Raw genomic sequence first — 11,371 nt, 5'->3', positions numbered from 1 at the left:
GAGCCCCGAGCTAAATCTTAGTTCACATTTAACAGCCTAAAATAATGAGGTTTCGAGTCAGGTTTCGACTGAGTTATGAGATCTCGAGTCAGTCATGAGGTCTCGAGTCGCAACCTTGTTGTCACGAGTCGGAACCATGGTCTTGACTACTATATCTTATGAGATCTCGAGTCATGATGAGGTCTCGAGTCGCAACCTTGTTGTCACGAGTCGGAACCATGGTCTTGACTACTATATCTTATGAGATCTCGAGTCATGATGAGGTCTCGAGTCGCAACCACGGTCTCAAGTCGCAATCTTATGGTCTCGAGTTATGACGTTATGGTCTCGAGTCGCAACCTTATGGTCTCGAGTTATGACGTTATGGTCTCGAGTGGAGACCTTTGTCTCGAGTTGTAGACCTTTGAGCCCTTATGATTTCGAGTCGAGACCTTATGGTCTCGAGTCGAGATCTGTTGGTCTCGAGTTGTGAAGGTTTAAGGACCTGATGATTTCCAGTCGAGACCTTATGGTCTCGAGTCGAGACTGATGGTCTCGAGTCGTAATCTGATGATCTCGAAGCTTACTGTTAACAGCTGTGAATGTGAAAGCATAACTGAAAATTCGAATTCTAAGGGATTATGAGATATTATTTCCTGTTTTAAGATGATCTAATTTTATCAGCATATTTCGAAAATTATAACTGTTTATCTAATAACAGTTTTCGAATAAACTTAAAAAATAAAATTGGATCAAACATGGAAAAAACACTCATTAATCCTAAAACATTCCAAAACATAATAGAATTTTCGAATTTTCCTAAGAACATGATGAACCCTAAAAAAAACATAAAACATAAATTCTGGAACCCGAAACCTGAATTTTAATAGTTTTTCTAAACAGATTTCGGTCAAAACATAACCCAGTTGAAATCGAGTGAACATATAATTAATCCTTTTTCCTGAAAACAGAGATCTCGAGTCGATCTTCATGACTCGAAACCGGCTGTCACCGTTTTAAAGTTACAAAAAATCCGTTTTCCAAGTTTCAATCCCAGAATTATGGATACGAAAACAAAACTGACTAATCAACATATGCTCTGATACCACATGTTGGTCAGTTCTGTTTTAGGCATAATGGAAAACATGAAAACATACCTTTGATTGCATCGGTACAGGTCAGCAGAGAATCCAGATGTAGATGCAGCAATAGTGTTTGACATAGTTGTCAGTTTTTGGTCTGGTTCCTCCTTAGGGTGCAATCTAATGATGGTGGCTAAGAAAACCGAAAAGGGTATCGGCCGTAGGAGAGGGAGGCCGAACATTATGATGTTATGGCTAATAGGGTGTCTGATTGTGTAACTGAGTAACCCCTTAACCTCCATATAATTCTCCTTATATAAGCACCCAGGAGGAAACCCTAATTAGTTAATAAGGGTAATTGGGCCCATCAACAATTACCAACTAATTATTTAATAGGATTGTTATATATTTTGATCCATATAATGTAAATGATTATAATGGCTACCAGATTAAATATAAAATAAATATATTTAATCTTACAAGTGGGGCTTTGCTTATGAATTCAAAATCACGGAAGATTTATCATATGGATTATAACTACTCTTTATCCAAGTAAAAACGTAATCAGTACAGTTATGTAGCATATACACATCCGCTTCTTCATAACATCAAAATTCAAGACATGGAAATTTAGCCTTCCCAAAAGTGAGGGCTAAGCCTTAATCGACATCCAAAGGAGCATGCTTAGCCGACACTTTCATAGGCTCATAGCCGTCCCAACTAAAAGTATAGGCTAAGTCTTATCTATAAGGCTATGGGGTATGGTGGGGCTTGAGTTGGGGCATTTGTTAACACGTGGAATGGGAGGTCCCCCACCACTCAAACCCACGCCCAAGGGGTATGGTGGGGCTTGGGTTGGGGGCTTGGGTTTAGGGGCATGATTTTGGTTTGGCCATTGAGAGCCTGCCATGTCATTTACTACCCCGCCCCACACCCGGCTTCAAACCCACGCTATTGGGGCCACGCCCCAAACCCACGCCCCAACCCAAGCCCCCAGGGTAGTGACTTGGGCGTTTTCAGCCAACCCACGCCCTATACCCCACGGCCTAATCTATCTCACAGCCGGCAAAAATAATGTGACGACTTCTTACTGGAAAAACAATTGGAGAAAAATAAAAACTAACTACTTTGATGAAACTTAAATTTCCATTGTCAATTTTTAAAATCTTTTGATCAAACTCACTATTTTATAATTTTCCCTTGTAGAAAACAAAGTCTAAAAAATAAAAATAAAGTAACCTAATGGCCGTCCTCATCTATATATACACTTGAGTTCATTCATACAAAATATATAGCGCACCATTTTCTCTCACTCAAAAACATGGACTCATCATCTGAAACTTCCCCGGCTGCCCCTCTCCGCACCATCCCCGGTTCATACGGCATTCCATTTCTCCAACCGATCAAAGACCGGTTGGAGTATTTTTACGGCAAAGGTGGCCGAGACGAGTACTTCCACTCCCGCCTTCAGAAATACCAATCCACAGTCTTCCGAGCCAACATGCCACCCGGCCCTTTCATAAGCAGCAATCCGAAAGTCATTGTCCTCCTTGACGCCAAAAGCTTTCCCGTATTGTTTGATGTTTCCAAAGTCGAGAAGAAAGATTTGTTCACAGGAACTTATATGCCGTCCACTAAACTCACAGGCGGATACCGCGTACTCTCGTACCTCGACCCATCCGAACCTAGACATGCTCAACTTAAAAACCTCCTGTTTTTCATGCTTAAATCTTCAAGCGACCGAGTCATTCCTCAATTCGAAACCACTTACACCGAACTCTTTCAAGGCCTTGAAACCGAGTTAGCCAAAAACGGTAAAGCTAAGTTCAATGACGTTGGTGAACAAGCCGCTTTCCGGTTTTTGGGCCGGGCTTATTTTAACTCGAACCCGGAAGAAACAAAACTAGGAACGAGTGCTCCAACGTTGATTAGCTCGTGGGTGTTATTTAATCTTGGCCCGATACTCGACCTCGGACTTCCGTGGTTCTTGGAGGAACTTCTTCTACACACTTTTCGACTGCCTGCGTTCCTGATAAAGAGTAGTTACAATAAACTTTACAATTATTTTGAGTCGGTTGCCACTCCGATTATCGAGCAAGCAGAAACGTTAGGGGTTCCGAAAGATGAAGCTTTGCATAATATCTTGTTCGCGGTTTGCTTCAACACCTTTGGTGAGCGAGCATGTTATTCACATATTTCATATTACCACCTGTTAATTTTTATTTTATTGATAACCGGTTAAAGATTCACAAAAGTCAATTTGTACTAAAAAAGGACCTAAATATTGTTTTACCAAAAAGTTAAGTTATTCAATAATTAATAACCAAGTGTCAATTTTGTAGAAACATGGTCACGTCAGGCAGTGACGGATCTAGAAATTCTTGAAAGAGCAACGTTTCACAAAAAAATGATAACGAAATAAAAAAAATGTCAATTTTTTCTAAAATTTATACTATCATCGAGGCGTTAAGGGACACGGAGGTTACCCCTTGTTACAAGGTAGGTTCGCCCCTGACGTAAGGAATATATGAATTTTCCTTGCGCCAGGGTGCAAAATAAATCTTGGGCCAAAAACATAAAAACCACAACAATAAAATAATTAAAAATGATATTTATTAATTCTTCTAAAAATTTAAAAAATATAAAAATCTTATGAAAACTATATATATATATATATATATATATATATATATATATATATATATAGGGTAGGGATATGGTAAAAAGTGTCCAAAGTGTAAGAAGTGTTTTAAACCATTGGATCTTTGATCTAATGGTTGAGATCAAAAGGGTATTAAAATGTAAATTGTGTTTTAATTAGAAGGGGCTTTTGTAAAATTGAAGGGCAATAGTGTCTTTTCCATTCTTTCAAATATGGTAACCGTTTCAAACACAACCATCAAACTCCTAAAAATCAGCGAATTATATGTAACCGCCATCAATCTCCAAAAAAAAATCAGCGAATTTCTTCATACTTTAAAACATTCCCAGATTTTTAAAACGTAATCGCAGATTCAAGTCATGGTGTTTTATCTGGAGACATTGTTGATGGCGTGGTGTTTTATCTGGAGACATTGTTCGTGGCGTAGTGTTTTATAAATACAAAACATTCCCAGATTTTAAAACACCAAGACTAGGATTCAAGACATGGTGTTTTATCTGGAGACCTTGTTCATAGTGTGGTGTTTTAAAACATCTATGATTCAAGTCATGGTGTTTTATCATGAGACATTATTCATGGCGTGGTGTTTTATCTGGAGACATTGTTCATATCGTGGTGTTTTATCTGGAGACATTGTTCATGGTGTGGTGTTTTATCTGGAGACATTATTCATGCCGTGGTGTTTTATCTGGATACATTGTTCATGGCGTGGTGTTTTGTCTCCAGATGTTTAAAACACTATGCCCTGAACAATGTCACCAGATAAAACACCACGCCATGATTCAAGTCATGGTGTTTTATCTGGAATCCCCAGCAACCTTCTATATAAAACACCATGACCAACATCATAGTCAATTTATCCAGTTGTTTTAAAACACCACGCCATGAATCTGATTATAGATCTATTTATGATAAAGTATGAAGAAATTCGTTGATTTTTTGGAGATTGATGACGGTTACCATATAATTCGCTGGTTACCATATAATTCGCTGATATTTGAATTAAATGACAAAATGTACAATTACAAAACTACCCTTTTGAATTAATTAAGAGGATGGACACTTGTCATTCCAGGAATATTTCTTACACTTCTTACAAATTAAGCACTTTGTACAGGATCCTAAACCTATATATATATATATATATATATATAGTGAAATTGTATTGTACAATTTTGCTTAACGTACATTGCGTATGCTGTGAAAATATAACATGCGTGATTAGGTTTTTTACCGCATGCGTGATTTCTGACTTTGTACATGTGTGATTATGTTCATGCGTGATTATTGGTTTCAACATGCGTGATTATGGTTTTTAACATGCGCGGTTAAGTTTTTTGAATTTTATAACGTGTTTAATTTCATCTCGTACGCATCGTACGTTAAGGAATATTGTATGTTAACCAACCCCTATATATATATATCTATATCTATATATATAATAAAAGAAACCAATTTTGAGACACTTGTCATCATATTAGGCCATATCTTATGGATAACTATTATTTAGTTTAATTAATCTCTTTTAATTAATTATAGATAACTCTCATATTAAATATTATTTAGTTTAATCTCTTATAGATAATTATTATTTAGTTTAATTTTAATTTAATTTCTTCTAGAAAAAAATTCATAATTTTTTATTAACGAAACATATTTTTTTAATAAAGAGTAAATTGCCATTTTAGTCCCTGAGGTTTGGTCTAAATTGCCATTTTAGTCCAAATAGTTTTTTTTTCTCCCCTGGATCCATGACTTTTCTATTTTCTTGTCATTTTGATCACATTGACTAACTCAGTCTAAAAATCTGGTTATAACCAGGGGTATTTTTGGCATATCTATTGTGTAGTGATAACCAGGGGTAGTTTACAACATAATTTATAAACCTCATAATAATTTAATGCCAAAAATACCCCTAATTATAACCTGGTTTTTAGACTGAGTTAGACAATGTGATCAAAATGGCAAGTAAAAGGAAAAGTCAGGGACCCAGAGGAGAGAAAAAAAACTTATTTAGACTAAAATGACAATTTGGACAAAAACTCAGGGACAAAAACGGCAATTTACTCTTCAATAAATTATCTAACCATTAATTTAAAATTTCGTTTGACGAATAGGGAATACCCTCAAATATGTTAACTCATTTATATCAATTTGGTATATAAATGTCTCCATCTTTGGTTTGCATTTACAAGAAATATTTATTATATAGTTTAGATTGTTCAACCCGTGTAACACACGGGGAACTAACCTAGTATATATATATGTATATATAATTGATTTTTTTATAATACTTAAAATGCTGAAATAATTAAAACTTATTTTTAAGTAATATTTATCAACTTAGAATTATTTCAAAACAAGAAAAAACATGTTAGGAAAAAAGGACAAGCAAAAAGTCAATAGCTACCCGGTAAAAAAAGGTCAAATAGCCAATTATGCAACTTTTTTGGTGGCCAATTTGGTTATTTTCGCGAAATAATAATTCGGATTACTGAATTTTTCTTTTTTTTTTTGCTTGAACAGGTGGGGTTAAGATTCTCTTCCCCAATACACTCAAATGGATCGGACTTGCTGGTGAGAGTTTGCATACTCAACTAGCGGAAGAGATCAGAGGTGCTATAAAATCGTATGGCGATGGTAAGGTGACGATGGAAGCAATCGAGCAGATGCCATTGACGAAGTCAGTCGTGTATGAGTCCCTCAGGATTGATCCACCAGTACCTCCGCAATATGGAAAAGCCAAAAGCAACTTTACCATCGAGTCACATGACGCGACTTTCGAAGTCAAAAAAGGCGAAATGTTATTCGGGTATCAACCGTTTGCAACAAGGGACCCAAAAGTATTTGACCGACCTGAGGAATTTGTCCCCGATAGGTTCGTTGGGGATGGCGAGGCGTTGTTAAAGTACGTCATGTGGTCTAATGGGCCAGAGACCGAGAGTCCAACACTTGAAAATAAACAATGTGCTGGAAAGAACTTTGTCGTGCTGATAACGAGGTTGTTTGTCATTGAACTTTTCCGACGATATGACTCTTTTGAAGTCGATATAGGCGAGTCTGCGTTGGGTGCGGCTGTTACACTTACGTCCCTGAAGAGAGCTAGTACATGATTGCATCGATAACTAATTACCATTTACTGGCACGTTAGTAAAATGCATGTTTGTTTTGTATTTTCAATAAATATAAAATAAAGAGATAAAAAGGGTTGGGGTGTTGAGAGGTGAGGATCAAGTATCAAGGTTGTTTGTATTATTCATTCTGTGATCACGTGTTGTCTTTGGCATTTTAAGAGCATGAAATAAAATATTGTTTTAAAAAAAATTGAAAAATGAACAAAGTTTTACTGATGATTGGTTCACAATTGAACATGCACCGATAAAAATGAAGTCTATTTACCTTGTGAATCAGTCCTTACATTACAATCCAAGTCAATTCCATCAAAGGTGTCAGAAAGGAGATTTGTAACTCTAGATGATCTAAAGATCTGTTATTCGTCTTAATGTAAACTTAGTGAAACTATATATAAAGAACTAATAAACAAATTTAACATGATGACTCAAGGATCATATCCTAACAAAGTTGGGAATTCACATTAACAATAATTATGGATGATGCGAAATGGTTTCAGAATAATGTTCTTTCCTATAAACTTATTATTATTTTTAGGAGTAAAATGCACGGATAGTCCCTGTGGTTTTGCAAAGTTTCACCTGTAGTCCCCAGCTTTTGGAAATAACACTCATAGTCCCTGTGGTTTATGACTTTGTTTCTCGGATAGTCCCTGGGTGTAACAGACGTTAATTACCAACATTAAGTGTGGTCATGTGCTGAACATGTGAGGGTAATTTCGTCCATTATTGTATTAAACCCTCCTTCCACCTGTTTTTTATAGCCCACTGAATCATTTTCCCCAACCCTAACCTACATCAAACAGAATCTTAATCAGTTCTGAGTTCAACACCCTGATCCTGATCGACAAAAATGGTGCTTTGCAATTGTGGACAAGAAGCAAAGATTCTGACTTCGTGGACTAATTTAAACCCTGGTCGACGATTCTACTCATGCACTAAGATGGTTAGTTTCTGAAATTGATCTGTATTTACATCATTCCCATCTCTCTAATCTTCAATTTCGTTGTACAGAACGTTGGATGCAGACGATTCATTGGGTGGGTAGACCCCCCAATGTGCAGTCGTTCAGTGTGTATCATACCTGGGTTACTCAGAAACAAAAACCAACTTGAACTTGAGATTGCACGACTATATGGGAAGAATAGGCTGAAGAACAAGCTCATTGTTGTGTTGTTGTTCATTTTAGGGATTCTAGGGCTGATTATAATGTCTGGTTGATGTAATTGAATGTAACTGATGTATTTGTTTAGTATGAAATGAAAACTGTTTTGGTTGAAAAATGTTGTGCAAATGGGTCAAACAAAGTGCCAAACTGTGTCGTAGTGTGCAAATGGTCAAACAAATGTCCAAATTGTGCAAATGTTTTGACATGGTTTAAATGGGTCAAATAAATGACCAAAATTGTGCAGAAATGTGCAAATGTTTTGACATGGTGCAAATGGGTCAAATAAATGACGAATGGGTCAAATTAAATGTGCAGTAAAGGCTAGTAGTTGGACGAATAAATGAATGGTGTGCAAGTGTGCATTTAAATGACCAAATATAACATCAGTTGTGCAAATTAAATGTGCAGTAAAGGCGAGTAGTTGGACGAATCAATGACCATAATAACTCAACTGTGCAAGTGTGCATTTAAATGACCAAATATAACATCAACTAAACAAATGGTGCCAAATACTGCGAAATATAACACTTAACTAAGAACGTCATCAAGTCTAAAGGATGTCAAACATAATATCCGTAACATCAAGTCTACCATTACAACCAAAAGACAACCAAAATACTGCCAAACATCCAAAAGTCTAGTGCATATAAGCTACCATTACAACCAAAAGACTGCCAAAAGTTTAAAAACCATAAAAACTAACATAGACTTCAAACATTGTTCCCCTCCTTTGACTTGTTCCCTTTCTTGGCCTGCTTTACTTGTTTCCCCCTCTTCTGTTTACCACAACCCCTAGAGTTGTGACCCTTCTCCCCACATTTCTTGCAAGTAACTGTTTTCCACTTCCTTGTTAACTTTCCACCATTGTCCACTTCAACATTTGCATCAGCTTGGACATTTTTCCTCTTCTTCCTTTGTGAACTTTGTCCTGCCCTCTCAGCATCATCCTGCAACTCAACCTGATCTTTTCTCCTCTTTTTCTTAGGTCTGCCAATTGGTGTGTGGTGCAAGGGTGGGGTTAAGGTAGTTGGACAAGGTGATTTTGGCCACAAGTCTCTACCATTGATGGGTTCAATTTTGTGCGTGTACACCCTTTTCCATGTGTCCATCCAATAGCAATCAAGCACCCAAGACTCTGGTGGACCAACAGCTTGCCCATTCAAAGCCATGTCCCAGTTTACAGCAATAGCATGTCTACAAGGAATTCCTGATACTTCCCATTCCCTACAACTACAGACCCTCTCCACAACATTAACTACATACTGTGAATGCCTAGTACCACTAAACTGAGAAGTTACCCTCCTACTGACCAGATACTTGGTCCCACCACCCCACTTAACACTGTAATTAACTGCTTCTTTTTTAATTTCTGATAGTCTTTCAGTAGCACGAGGGGTAAGAGGACCATTGCACTTGCCTAATACCCTGATGACATTGACAATTCTCTGCATCAAATACTCCCTCACATATTCTAAAGCTGAAATGATAGGCTTATCTCTCCCATCCACAGTTAATGCATTCAAGCATTCACACATGTTGTTCAACAAAGTATCATTCTTGGCCCTACCTGTTAATGGATCAGTGTCAGGAAAGTTGTAAATATGATAGTTTAGATACAAAGTTATACCTGTAAAGTGAGACCTGGACCAGTAAATGGAAGGAATGGCTGCCAACCAGTCATAGGCTTCTTGGTTATAGTTTCTAAATTCAAGCATCTTCAATTCAAAATCTGGAACTGTTGTGGAAGTTGCAGCATCCCATAGACAGTCCTTGAAGGCCTTTCCTCTCCACTGCTGCTTCATGTTTTGGTGTATATGCCTTAAACAAAATCTATGCTCTGCAGCAGGAAACACAACTTGGATGGCTGGAATAATCCCCTGTTGTAACAAACATATAACACAATGTTTGATCCTTGCATGTGAAAACAATAGCACACAATATAAAAATGGAAACATACCTTTTGGCGGTCTGATATGAAGGTGTAGTTTGCTTCTCTTGGTAGATCTAAATCATCTCGAAGACATTCTAAGAACCAGCTCCATGAATCTTTTGTCTCAGCCTCAACAATGGCATAAGCCAAAGGATATATACCAAAGTTTGGATCCTGGCCAACAGCAGTCAACATTTGCCCAGGATATGGGCCCTTCATGAATGCCCCATCCAACCCCAAGAAATCCCGTCTGCATTCTTTATAGCCTTGTTTTAATGGACCCAAACATATATACACCCTTTTGAAGATCCTAGTGGGTGCACTTGGGTTACCACAAGGCTCAACAGCAAATTTGACAGTTGTACCTGGATTGGTCCTCATCAATTCCATAGCATAATCTCTGAGACTTGAATATTGTTCATTGAAATCCCCTTGCAATGCCTTAGTTTTGCCCTAAATGCCTACAGCAGAAAAATACATTAGAAAAACTTAATCAACATACAAGTTGATTTATAGATCCAACTCTTTTACCTTCATTTTGGAGACTCCAAGTTCGTATTTTCTCCCCAGCTCCTCTTGGATACTTCTAACAGGAATATTAGGGTTTGACTCTATCTGGTTTAGAACCCACTGTTGCTTAGCTAAAAAAGTAGAAGTGAAAGGTTGTATTTTTCTCGATTGCAAGCACTTGTGATCTGGTTTGTAGGTTTTGACAACCCAAGTTTCATCATCCTCATATAACTTTGAAAGATAAAGTACCCAAGGACAGCTGACATTGTTTAACCTAGCTTTTTTCTTGTCATTACATAACCCAATCCCCTTTTTTTCCCACTTGTGCCACTTGAGCCAGGTCCACTGTTTGGCCCAGTGTTGATTGGCCCACTAGTATTACCATTGCTAGGCCCACTGTTTGGTCCAGTGTTGATTAGCCCAGTTGTGAATACAGGCACCTTGCCTTCATATACAACCCTTAGCCTTTTTTATCATTTCTAATAAAAGATATTGCACTCCTTGTTTCAATAGCATGTTTATTAATCAAGTCTTTTGCCTCTTTGGCAGTACCAAACATCTGACCCACATAGAACCTCACTTTTGCTGTTGTGTTTTCACCTTTTTTTTCCTTTTGAGTTCTTTAAGTTTCTTACGCCTTCTACACCTTAACTCCCCCTCTGAGTCTTCTGTTAGAATATCCAATGAATCATAATTTAAATTTTCACCAGCAAAAGGGTCATCACTATCATTCCCATCATTGTTACCAACAGATTCATTCACAGGCCCCATAAACTCCTCACCATGGTCAACATTTTCATAGTACTCTCTCATATCAACAGCAGCATCTTCCATCATAAAGTCCAAGTCTGCTCTAAAATCACTATCTTCTGAGTCATCGTCCTCATCCTCCTCACATTCAGACTCACC

The 11,371-nt window shown here is 37.4% G+C and overlaps 1 protein-coding gene across 1 annotated transcript; it reads left to right on the top strand.

Annotated features, from left to right (window-relative positions):
* The first annotated feature begins 2,358 nt into the window (after window positions 1-2,358).
* On the top strand, window positions 2,359-7,016 carry LOC110879490 (allene oxide synthase). Its single transcript, XM_022127948.2, has 2 exons — window positions 2,359-3,232; window positions 6,250-7,016. Exons 1-2 carry the CDS (start codon window positions 2,383-2,385, stop codon window positions 6,834-6,836), a joined length of 1,437 nt encoding a protein of 478 aa, XP_021983640.1. The 5' UTR covers window positions 2,359-2,382; the 3' UTR covers window positions 6,837-7,016.
* The last annotated feature ends 4,355 nt before the right edge of the window (window positions 7,017-11,371 follow it).

This window comes from Helianthus annuus, chromosome 9, assembly GCF_002127325.2.
Source record: "Helianthus annuus cultivar XRQ/B chromosome 9, HanXRQr2.0-SUNRISE, whole genome shotgun sequence".
NCBI classification, from domain to species: Eukaryota; Viridiplantae; Streptophyta; class Magnoliopsida; order Asterales; family Asteraceae; genus Helianthus; species Helianthus annuus.
This window is presented reverse-complemented; position numbering and strand designations above follow the sequence as displayed.

Bases quoted from the DNA above. Each gene is read 5' to 3' on its own strand.
- LOC110879490 (XM_022127948.2), top strand. From the start codon at position 2,383: ATGGACTCATCATCTGAAACTTCCCCGGCTGCCCCTCTCCGCACCATC. The intron at 3,233-6,249 runs GTGAGCGAGCAT...TTGCTTGAACAG, and splicing joins GGTTTGCTTCAACACCTTTG to GTGGGGTTAAGATTCTCTTC.